This window comes from Eublepharis macularius, chromosome 17, assembly GCF_028583425.1.
Source record: "Eublepharis macularius isolate TG4126 chromosome 17, MPM_Emac_v1.0, whole genome shotgun sequence".
NCBI classification, from domain to species: Eukaryota; Metazoa; Chordata; class Lepidosauria; order Squamata; family Eublepharidae; genus Eublepharis; species Eublepharis macularius.
Genome location: NC_072806.1, coordinates 34,988,969 through 35,001,286, shown reverse-complemented (window position 1 = coordinate 35,001,286; position 12,318 = coordinate 34,988,969). Strand labels below are relative to the sequence as shown.

At 45.4% G+C, this 12,318-nt stretch overlaps 1 protein-coding gene across 4 annotated transcripts in view; it reads left to right on the top strand.

Moving 5' to 3' along the window:
• Nucleotides 1-12,318, top strand: part of MYO19 (myosin XIX) — a 78,961-nt gene that overhangs the window by 45,383 nt on the left and 21,260 nt on the right. For all 4 annotated transcript variants that reach the window (XM_055001311.1, XM_055001312.1, XM_055001313.1 and 1 more), the window contains exons 5-13: nt 1,248-1,361; nt 2,033-2,165; nt 3,330-3,399; nt 4,781-4,883; nt 5,453-5,549; nt 7,580-7,656; nt 7,975-8,065; nt 9,492-9,663; nt 11,386-11,459. In XM_055001311.1, coding sequence (XP_054857286.1) covers nt 1,248-1,361; nt 2,033-2,165; nt 3,330-3,399; nt 4,781-4,883; nt 5,453-5,549; nt 7,580-7,656; nt 7,975-8,065; nt 9,492-9,663; nt 11,386-11,459 — 931 coding nt within the window. The remainder of the gene's footprint in view (nt 1-1,247; nt 1,362-2,032; nt 2,166-3,329; nt 3,400-4,780; nt 4,884-5,452; nt 5,550-7,579; nt 7,657-7,974; nt 8,066-9,491; nt 9,664-11,385; nt 11,460-12,318) is intronic.

The window sequence follows — 12,318 nt, the reverse complement described above, 5'->3', positions numbered from 1 at the left end:
TTGTCTGTGGGCTGGCATCAAGGATCAGTGTGGCATGTTGCCTGCTAAGGCCCCTGGCCCACCCAAAGGCCCAGCACCAGCCAGAGATGCAAAGTTCACCAAGCCACCAACAACTTTATTTATTTTTTATTTATATTTAATTTATATTCTGCCCTCCCCACATTAGCAGGCTCAGGGCAGATCACAACCAGGTTTAAAAACATATTTCATCATATATACAATTTAAAATCATAAAGCATCCCAATACATAGATTAAAATACATGTAAACATATTCACACACATATATATGTGTGTGTGTGTATGTAAGCACAGCGGCACATATTCCAGACGACCCCCTATTTAGCCATCTCCAGAGTATTTTGCCAGGGATGTATGAGAGATGGTGTCACTAGTAGGGAGGGCATATACTGTGCTCCCCCGGCTAGGGGGCATCGCCCGGCATCAACCGTATGCCTGGTGGAACAGCTCTGTCTTACAGGCCCAGCGAAATGCTAATAAATCTCGCCGGGCTCTGGTCTCATTGGACAGAGTGTTCCACCAGGCTGGGGCCAGGACTGAAAAAGCCCTGGCCCTGGTCGATGCCAGGCAGGCCTCCCTAGGGCCAGGAATCTTTAATAGATGCTTATCACTAGAGCGAAGAGTCCTCTGGGGTTCATATGGGGAGAGGTTAAGATAACACATGGGAAACGTTTTCACCAGTGACAGCACCATATCAGATTGCTGGGTGAAACGTGTAGCAATTGTCTTTGGGTCACCCAAGCCCATAAGTCGCTCTGGTTCACGTAGGGCAACTTTGCCAATACACACAGACCCAGAAAGTGCTCGTTTCTAAATTAAAGATTCTTCCATTCCTATCAAGCAGCTGGTTCTCACTGATCCAAAAACCAGCTCTAGATTATTTGAACTAAGGTCACGTTGGCAACCAGACAGCTTTAGACTGTAATAGGTTATAATAGGTTATCTGATACAAAACGTGGATCCATCTATTCAAGCAACAGTCCAACAAAGGTGGATTGAATGTTGTTATCTAAACATTGCAGATAGGGAATTGATGCAGAGAGAGAGACCAGGGCAAAAGTGACATTTGAATTGGGGGATATTCTGGCTCACTCCTTCAGCCTCTATTATACTGCCCTCTTCCAATCCGCATTTCAGTCTACATGATCTAATTCCCCTCCTTAAGATCCAAGAGCATCCTGCTTCCCCCTTCCCTTCAAATATAATTTGCCCACTCTGATTTTTCTAGGAATTAGAACCACATGTTTTTGCGGTGGCTGAAGAAACCTACAGAAATGTCAAAAGCCAGATCCCACCAGTAAACCAGTCCATCATCGTTAGTGGTGAAAGCGGAGCTGGGAAGGTAAGGGAAGAGCTTCCTTAAACACCCCTCTGGCTGGCTGCGTGCCCGTCACTGGGTGGCCCCTCGGGTGGCAGCTTGTATGTGTGTGAGTGATTCTGCAGACAGAACTTTTTCATAATATGTCAAAAATCGAATGCTTTTTACAGCTGAAAAAAGCCCCATGGGTTGGATCCAGCAGATCTGTTGTGGTAGTGGAGGTGCTGTCTTTGAGCAGAAGCGGCCTTCTGCAGCACAAGGCAGCAAGTGTGCCTTGCATCAATGGAAGGCTCCTTCTACCAGAGAAAGCCTTTCTGCAGTAGATCTGTGGAATGCAACCCCCTGCCACAGTAATCCAGCACATGCAAGAGGGAGGTTTAGCATAGCCCTCTCCTTGATGTTCTCATTTTGTACATGCAAGGATCATGTTATGTATGGGAACATGAAAGGAAAATGCAACAGAAACACACACTTCTGTGCAATCTGAAGTGTTACAGTTCAGACATCTGGTGCTTTGAATAGCCCGGCACGGTTCAGCCAGATCTTCTGATAATCTGCAGCTTGTCAGCAGTGTAAACTGTATCACAACCAACCCTCCTCATGTGACCTTGTCAAAGCAATCTTGCTCACTCCCTCATGAACACCTTGCTGAATGAATACCAGCCAACGGCTCCTCTCTCTGGTTGTTTTTCCAGACGTGGACATCGCGTTGCCTGATGAAGTTTTATGCTATTGTGGCCTCTTCGTCCTCTGCCCCCCAAGGCAGCATCGATGTGGAGAGGATAGAGAAGAGAGTATTGGATTCTAACCCAGTGATGGAAGCTTTTGGTAAAGATGAGTGCATGCATGCAGAATACACTTTGGTGGATATTTTCTATTGATAATTTTTAGTGCCATTAGTGAACACTATGCTGTACAGAGTAATAAACAAGACCAGTCTCTGCCCCAAGGACTTTCCAATATCAAATCTACTGTAGAGGAGAGGAAGATGGGAATTAAAAAGGGGAAGTGACAACCTGACTCCGCTGATCTTCAAATTTTTTAAAGCAGCACGCACTTCCTCAACTTACTGCGCTTTTTGGGAATCCCTTCCATGTGTATTTCCATGCTATTTTCTCCCTCCACCACATAAAACACGAATCCCAAGTCAGTCATTTGGTTACCTCTCTGATTACTTGCATCTTAGATAAGTGGGTTTTTAATAGTTCATTTATCAAATGTCTTCACTGGCTGTTTCAGTAAAAATATTTTGTAGAAACATACGCTATCTTTTCCATGTAAACGACATTGGGAGAGAGATCGATCAGGAAAATGGCTTGAATGAGGCTGTTTTAATCAGGAAAATTGCACGTACCCAGCACCAGGGCTTCTTTCAAGGGGGAACGCACCAGAACTCAGTTCCGGCAGTTCCCCAAAGAGGTCACATGTCAGGTGGCCCCGCCCACCTGACCCTCAGCCAATTTTGGCCTGTTTCGGCCTGGTTTGGGTCCGAAATGGCCTGAATCAGACCTCTGACGGGTGGTGGATCACTCTCCCGCTCATCAGCGGCCCAGTCCTGACCATTTTCATCCCCTTTTCAGCTATTTTCACCCCCCCTTTTTGCCAATTTGGGCCCAATTTCGGCCCTGGATGGCCAGGATTGGGTCCAAAACAGCCAGGATAGGTGATGTCAGGGGGTGTGGCATATGCAAATCAGTTATACTAATGACACACTTCTGTTGATGGCAAGAGGCGTGGCATATGCTAATGAGTTATGCTAATGAGTTCCTCCAGCTCTTTTTCTACAAAATGACCCCTGCCCAGCACCATGTTCAATTTCAAAAGCAAAGAGAACAGAACATCACTTTCCAAAGTCTTGTCGTCTTTGGTCTTCACTGTAAGACTTTTTTCTGCATTTTCCTTTTACGCAGAAGACTTGCGCCAATTCATGTTTTCATGAATCCGATGGAAATTTTATCTTAGCCTGTTTCCCTTTTGTGGCTCGCTTTGCAGGAAATGCATGTACTCTGCGGAACAGCAACAGCAGCCGTTTTGGCAAGTACATCCAGCTTCAACTGAACAGGTAGTATTCGAGTTCCAAGAGGATGGTGTTATCTCAGAACTCATTAACGTCACTGTCTATTGCTTGAGCTGTGTTTCTAGGGGGGCCTAAGTCTGCAGTGAAAACATGCTCAGGAAATTGTGCAGGGCCCAATTATCTGGACCCTGGCTCTCCTTTCCTGAACCCTCACTGGATACGCTAGGTGAAAGACATCTGCTTGAGATCCCTGAGAGCCCCTGCCGGTCTAAGTAGACAAAACCAGCCTTGGTGGATTGATTTATCTGATTCATTGTAAGGCAGCTTCACATGTAGTAGATGTGATTCAGAATACGTGCCCAAGCCCTGCTGAAACCATGAGGGCTAGGCACTTGCTTCCTAAATTGCATGCCAATCCTATGCAGGATATGCAATCTAGTGGCATGGGTGGTCAGAGTTTTAAAATGAATCTAGCAACAACAACAACAACGTATTGTCGAAGGCTTTCACGGCCGGAGAACGATGGTTGTTGGGGGTGGCTGTATTGCTGTGGTCTTGGCATTGTAGTTCCTGACGTTTCGCCAGCAGCTGTGGCTGGCATCTTCAGAGGTGTAGCACCAAAAGACAGAGATCTCTCAGTGTCACAGTGTGGAAAAGATGTAGGTCATTTGTATCTACTCAGGAGGGGTGGGGTTGAGCTGAGTCATTCTGTAAGAGTTTCCCAGGGTGTGGAATGCTAATGGCGGGAGGCTTCACTGTATCCTGAGGAGGTTCTTTTGCATATGGATTGGTGCTTGATGTGCTAATCTTCTCTGCAGGGCTATTGTCGGGTGTGGAGTGTTTTGTTGGCCTGGTGTTTTTCAGAACTGGAGCCCATGCTCTGTTCATTCTTAAGGTTTCTTCTTTCCTGTTGAAGTTTTGCTTATGCTTGTGAATTTCAATGGCTTCCCTGTGCAGTCTGACAAAGTAGTTGGAAGTGTTGTCCAGTATTTTGGTGTCCTGGAATAAGATACTGTGCCCTGTTTGAGTTAGGCTATGTTCAGCCACTGCTGATTTTTCAGGCTGTCCAAGTCTGCAGTGTCTTTCATGTTCTTTTATTCTTGTCTGGATGCTACGCTTTGTGGTCCCGATGTAAACTTGTCCACAGCTGCAGGGTATACGGTATACTCCTGCAGAGGTGAGGGGGTCTCTACTGTCTTTTGCTGATCGTAGCATCTGGTGTATTTTTCGGGTGGGTCTGAATACTGCTTGGAGGTTATGCTTTTCCATAAGCTTTCCCATCTGATCAGTAATTCCTTTGATATATGGCAAAAACACTTTTCCTGTAGGTGACTGTTTTTCCTTGGTTGTTTGATTCATCCTGGGTTTGATTGCTCTTCGGCCCGGAAAACCCCCAACAACCAACAACAACAACATCTGTTTCCAGGTCTCAGCATCTAACAAGTGCTTCCATTCAGACGTTCTTACTGGAGAAAACACGAGTTGCCTATCAGGCCCCCCAGGAAAGGAACTTCCATATTTTCTACCAGGTTTGTGCCAGGATTTGAATACAAGACTTTTCCATGGCTGGGGCGGGGGAGCTTGCACAGTAAATATCCCATTGCTTTGTAGAAGATCCCCAAACGGGCAACCGTTGGGCTAACAGCGAGTTGTTTGCAGACAGTCCTTTGCTGTGCTTTTACTTTAGCAAGCAAGCGAGACAGCTGCCCAAGGTGTGTCGTATGAAGCTGTTAGCCATTTTTAGGCATGTTAGAGTAACACAGTGACTTTCATTGTTAAGAAAAATATCAAGAAGGACAGGGAATCTCCTTTGCCTAAAGGAAGAGCCCTGTTGGATAATAACATTCAATTTATATACCAAAGGTCCATCTAGCCTGGCTTCCTCTTTTCTACAGCAGCCAACCAGATGGTCCTCCGAAGACTTGCAATCCGGGCATCGAGTCAAAAGCCTTCCCCTGTGTTTGTCCCCTCAGCAATTGACTCTTAACATAAAAGTTCTGTTTAGCTGTACAGGCTACTAACGACTTACACAAATTTTCATGAATCCATCCAATCCCCTTTTACAGCTGCCCAGCTAGAGTCTTACCTTGCTTTCTAGATCGCAAAAGGTGCCACCCAAGAGGAACGACTGGAATGGAATCTTCCGGAAGGGTCAACCTTCTCCTGGCTGCCCAATCCTGAAAAAGCTCTAGAAGGTGATATTTTAAAACAGGGTGCCTTAAAATGCCTTGAGTTGTTGGTAAAGGCTGATGTTTGGAAATTTACTTAAGTAAATTATGCAGCTATTATTTCTGTAACATTACACCGCTCAGTATGAGACAGAGAACTGATAAAAATGAGCTTGGCAGCGGTGAAATCGAAATGAAGGGTTCAAATAATTTAAAAGCATTTCCTGGATTTCAGTTTATTTTCCTTACTTTGTAGTAATCCTTTGTTTAAGTGGATTGTAGGTTGCAAGATCAAAAGCACATTGAAGTTTATGACAATTTTATAGCAGCCAGGAAGGGTTCCTTGTATTATTTCTTGAAAGATATAAGGTGGTAAGAGATCCATCACCTGACCTGTCTGGCATTTGAGGAGGAGGACAGGTTTCCTCCAACGAAGAGAAGCTGAACGCTTTAATGATGAAGACTGTAAATCGTTGTACATCTTCCAAACTTAATCTCCCACTTTGTTAATATGAGAACTGTGATTACAAAGGAGCTTCTGTGTTCTGCATAATGCTAGAGAAGGAACTGATTAACTGCTCGGTTTTATAGTTTTTCCAAAAGGCCATCTTTTGCTGATTGAAATGTGTTTTTCATCCAGCACCAATCACCCTAATTAAGTCTGCAGTCTCTCCTAGCAAACCCTGTTGGATGATGTCATCTATTGGAGAAAGCTACAAAATGCAGGGTTGATGTTTTTCTTATCATGACCTGAACCTATTTTTCTCATCTTGCTTGCTGAAGAGTCCTGGGGAATTCTAATCCCTTGTGCATCCTATTTATGACAGTTTAGGTGATCAGAATGCTGGGCAGGGAGGGGTAGGTGCTTTCCGTTTGCCTTGTTGCCAATGCTAAGAGTGCCGCTGACGTTGGTCAGAGAGGAAGGCAATACCATCTGTCCCTTTCTCCCATAGGATTCTCACTGCCATAAAGCCAGCTTGTTGGTAGGAAGAAGCAAGGCTGAACCCCAGCCATTGCCAGAGGGCTAATACCAGTGCGGTATAGCGGTTAGTGCTGACAAAGTGCCTAAGCAGTGGTCAGGACATCTGAACTCATTAAAAGTAACTAAGGATTTATTTATGAAAGTAGCAAACTAGGTAGAGCTGTTTTATATTATATTTTGTTCTTTTTTTCCTCTGTACCATCCTGTTTTCTTTGTTATATGCCAATAAAGGCTGATCAAATCGAAACTAGATAGAGGAGATAATGTGGCTGCCTTGCTAGTTGAGAGTACTCAGAGTTCTAGAAAAAAGACCCAAGAATAGCATTCTGCAAACAGACAAGGAAACCCCCTTATTAGAAAGAAGTACTCCCATACAGTCCTATTTAACTACAGTTTGCTGCCCCCTGCAGGATTTTCTTCTCTATACAGAAAAAATTAAAACCAGCCTTCAAGTCTGTTGGAAGGAGCCATACAGACCTCCTAGTGGGGGCCATACAGACCCTGGCGGGGTTTTCATGGCAAGAGACTAACAGAGGTGGTTTGCCATTGCCTGCCTCTGCAACCCTGGTCTTCACTGGAGGTCTCCCATCCAATTGCTAACCAAGGCCGACCCTGCTTAGCTTCTGACATTGCTATACTCCAACAGTTAGTGTTGCACTATGCCATAGGAGAACCAGGTTTGAATCCTCATCTTGATATGGACGCTTGCTGGGTCGCCTTGGACTAGTCACTCTTTTTCAGCCTAAACTACCTCGCAGGACTATTGTGAGGATAAAATGGAGAAGGGGAACTAAGTCACTTAGGGTCCTCATTGAGGAGAAGAGTGGAGTATAGATGAATTAAACGATAAAAATAAATCCCAAAGGAAAGAGGCCCTCTGTTCTGGACTTGAAACATGAGCAGAAAGTCATTCTAGGGTGGGGGACCTGCATGTGGAAGCCTCTCGTGGCTGGGATTGGAAAGAAATCAAAGTGTATTTGCAAGTCACCTTAGAAACCTAAATAGCAGAGATGCAGGATACAGAACTTTGAAATAATTCCAGGGTCTAACTCCAGGGTCTTTTTTCTTCCCCCAGAGGACTGTTTTGATGTGACGCGAGAGGCCATGTTCCACTTGGGTATTGACTGTTCCATGCAGAATAATATTTTCAAGGTCAGACAAAACACAGTTCAGTAGCAGCACCTTTTTAATAACTGAATAACAACTCGTGGAGATTTATGAATATGCTTCTTCCCAGTGGGTGCCTTGCAAATATCTGTTGTCCTGGCGCTAGTGGCTTGCTTTTCCAGGGTCTCAAAAGATTCCCAGGTTATAACCTGTACAAAGGGGCTTTGTTTTTCCAGTCTACTTACACCTTGGAGGAGAAGTACTGGCAAGTGCCTGTCCAGCTTTCCTAAGAATGTCTGAATCCTGGCGGTGGGTGACTTGGAAGCAGCTGCCCGCTCCTGAACCATCTTGTCTCCCTTGCAGATATTAGCCGGGCTCTTACACTTGGGCAATATCCAGTTTTTGGAAGCAGAAGATGAATCGCAGCCCTGCAAAACAGAAGGCTGCGCCAAAGGTGAGAGGCCAACAGTGCCATCCTTAGCGGGTGTCCCCAAAAGCCTACCCAGTGGGGATGCAGGCCCCCCCCCATCTCCCATTGTTTCTGTTTTAGGGGCTAAGCTAAGCGAAACACAGGGAGCTCTGCAGTTTGATCTCCATATAGGGAGGTGGTAGTTTAGAAAGCTAAAAGCCCCCATGGGGAGCCCCAGATTGGGGCGAAAGCATTGGCTGTTGTATATACGCTAATCCATTGCATCTTCCCAATACATTGCATCTTCCCATTGCATCTTCACAACAATAGGACCGCACAGGTCTCCAGGGAAATACCTCAGTATATATACAAAATTTAATTTGAATCAAAAGTGCATAGTGCAAGGTTCATGTGAGGTAAATACCACAATTCATACAAGGTAATAAATACAAATTACAAAAGGTAAGTGTTATAGCTACATAGCCTTCTCCACTCCTTTATATGGAGTGTCTGTGACTGTTTATAAGAGGAGGTTTTGTATGACCTTGCTATAACACTTACCTTCTGTAATTTGTATTTATTACCTTCTATGAATTGTGGTTTTTACCTCACATGAGACTTGCACTATGCACTTTTGATTCATATTAAATTTTGTGTATATACTGAGGTATTTCCCTGGAGACCCGTGTGGTCCTATTGTTCTGCAGTTCACTTTTCCAGGGTTGCTCCTTTCTAGCTAGCAGTCTTCCCAACACACGCCTTGCTGTCCATGCCAACCAGTTGATTTCTTCTTCATGACCTCCTGCTGGGGCCTTTTATCCCTGTTCTCCTGGCTGCTTCTGGTTCCTGCCTGCCTTAGCTTCCCCTAGAGGATGCCCTTTTATGTCAAGGAGACCTTTACACCAGAGGAAGCCTTTACAGCATAAAGAGCTAATACTAGCTGTTATTCCTCTTTAGTTACCCCCGAGGACCCATCTTGTCCTTCCTTCTCCTCTGTGTCTGTGCCACTGCCTCCTCTAGGGCTACACTCCCGTTCCCCCTCCCCCCCCCCCAAGGTTAGGATATCTTAGAGTAGGACAAGAGAGGGACAGATAGCTCAGAGAGTAAGAGCTGTAAAATCTCCAGTTCGAAGCTTTACAGACTAAGGGTCCTTAGATGGTTTTCACTCAAGCCATTTATGACTGTTGTTGTTAGCTTATTTATCCTGCCTTTCTCACTGAGACTCCAGGTGGATTACAGAGTACAGATAGAGAGAAAAGTTAACAGATGAATAATGCAGTAGGACTAGCAGTACAAAACTGAACAAAGCAAGCCACAATGTGATCATACAATACAGGATATATAACAAACAGTGCAACTGAAAACTGCAATAATCGCATTCCCCCCACCAAAAAATTTAGCAAGATTTTTTAGAAAGTGTCCTGAGCTGTTTTTTTCCTTTCTCTCTTTTGGATGGTTCTGCTCAAACAAGACTTTGCAAAGAGCACTTCCAAATTGCTAGAAATGCCTGTAGAACATCTCTTGGAAACACTGAGTATCCGGACGATTACAGCCGGGAAACAGCAACAAGTCTTCAGGAAGCCGTGCTCCAGGGCTGAATGCGGGATGAGGAGAGACTGTCTGGCTAAAGTCATCTATGCCACGTATGTGCTTCGCACCTGCGGACTTCTGCCCACCTTCCTTCTGTGGCTTCAGAGTCTGGCTGAGTATTGTCTAGTCCTGCTCTAGCCCTACCCTGATGCCACGTTGACAAATGGCGGCATTTCTGTTCCCAGGGCCTTGACTAGTGGCAGTTTGGTTATCACTGTATGTTGCGCTCCCCTGGGAAAGATTCACTCATGCAGCCCGTGACTCCCCGCTCACCGCTTGGCTTGGCTTGGCTCTGAGTGTGAGACCTTTGTCCCAGTTACTCCAGTGTTTTCACGTAATAGATACAGGATCTGGGAGACCTGGTTTGAATCCCCATCGCCGTGAAAGTTTGCTGAGTGGTCTTGGGCCAGTCACGTACCCTCAGCCCAGGGGTCCTTTCGTAGAAAAGAGCGGGAGGAGCTCATTAGCACAACTCATTAGCATATGCCACACCCAGTGACAGCATCTGAAGTGTCATTAGCATAACTGGTTTGCATATGCCACACCCCCTGACATCATCTATCCTGGTTGTTTTGGACTCAATCCTGGCCATTCAGGGCCGAAATTGGGCCCAAAATGGCAAAAAGGGGCTGAAAATTGCCAAAAAGGGGCCCAAAATGGTCAGGATTGGGCCTCTGCTGAGCGGGAGAGTGATCCACCACCCATCAGAGGCCCGATCCGGGCCATTTCGGGCCCAAAATGGCTGAGCGTCAGGTGGGCGGGGCCACCTGTCATGTGACCTCTTTGGGGGAACTGCTGGAACTACGTTCCTGCGCGTTTCCCCTCAAAATGAGCCCTGCCTCAGCCTGCCTCAACAAGGTTGTGAGGATAAAATGGAGGAGAGTGTTGTAAGCCGCTTTGGATGGTTCTTGGGGAGAAAAGTTGGCTATAAATGGAGTAAATAAACATTATATGCATTATATCCGAGGAATCTAACTTTACCCTTGGAGGTAGGTTAGGCTGAAAGAGAGAACGTGAGTCTTCAAGGCGGATTTGAACCCATAGCCTCCATAGCACGGCCTCTGCTGTCCAAGTCCAATACGCTGTTCACTACACTGGTATCCGGATGGTAGCTGGATCCTGTTGTCCAGCATCCTATTTCCCAGGTGCCACTTTACAAGCAGGGCGTGAAGACCCAAGCTGCTTCCCTTTCCCCATAGCAACTGACATTCAGGGATATGCTGCCTCTGAATATAGACATCTCATTTTGCTGTCATGGCTAAGGGCCAAGCTACAAGTGATGCCTGACACAGGTTCGAGACTTGTCAGCTTCCCTCAAGTTTTGATGGGAAATGTAGGCATCCTGGTCTTGCAGCTTGGCTCTCCGACTGCTGTCCAATGGACTTTTCAACTGTCACTTGTCCAACATTCCGCCAAGCTGCCTGCATTTCCCATCAAAACTTGAGGGAAGCTGACAAGCATCCAACCTGTGTCATTCGTCACTTGTAGTTTGGCCCTAATAGGAGTTGATAGTTCATGCTCTTTTAAAGCCGTCTGAGCTCGTGGACATTGCGCGTGGTTATCTTGTGACAAGTTCCCTAAGTTATTTGTCTACCTGAAGTAGCACTTACGTGTTCCGAATCTGCTGCCTGTCAATTTCAATGAGTGCCCCCCCCCAAGTTCTAGTATAATGGAAGGGTGGGGATGAGAAAAACTCCCCAGCTCCTGCCCCTTATATTAAGTGGAACCTTGCTTTTCCAACTAACTGGGGTTGGGTGTTTGTATTTTGCTTACAGGGTATTTGATTGGCTGGTGTCCGTGATCAATGGAAGCATATATGCCGATTCTTCTGTGTGGAGCAATTTCATTGGTATAATTTTAATCCTTCTTTACTGTTAGACAGAGACCAGGCAGTATAGACTCCATGGTTTCAATTTTTTATTATGACCTATATATATTATGTAAATCATCTATTCTGCATAATTCTGATTTTAATATAATAGGGAGGGCAAGGGGGTATACAGTGCGTGGCAACCCACCCCCTAAACTATTGGAAATCTTGTTTGCTGCCTTTCTGATTTCAGCCAACATTTCCCAAATTTTCAGTGCATTCCTAAAGACTAGAAACTTGATTTTTACTTAAAATGAAAACTGCAGTTCTCCAGAAGTTGAATATTCTATCCAGCAGCACAGTTTGTATTTTTCTATACTCTCATGGAACCAAAATTATACATACAAACTTCGGCTCTCTCTCCTCTGTGTAGTCCAGATTTCTTTGTAAAAAGCATAATCTCCGGAAATACTCAAACAAAGGGAACTAAATCCAGATTTTTAGATTAATAGGAATGTTCCTGTTGATCTATAATCAAGTCAGTCTACTGACTACATTTCTGCTCTGTTCAAACTTTAAGAACAGAGGTAGGGAAATCACAGCATAATGTGTGTGCGCGCGCGCATGTGCGCATGCGCACACACTCAGATCTTATCCATTGGAGCTGCTTAACAATTTGTCAGGAATGTTGGTTTACTGGGCTGTTGCATCCCGTAGCCAGCTGATGCTCCTGAAAAACTGGTTAACAGCTCAAGGCCATTAAGAGTAGCAGAGGTGGGGAGACGACCACACAGGTGAGTCTCCACCAGCTTTGGGGGTCTGGGGAATGCCAGGTCTTCTTGATTCCAGTCCTGGCTAGTACTGGAAATGGGAAGAGCTGTTTCCGACTTGGGGGTCC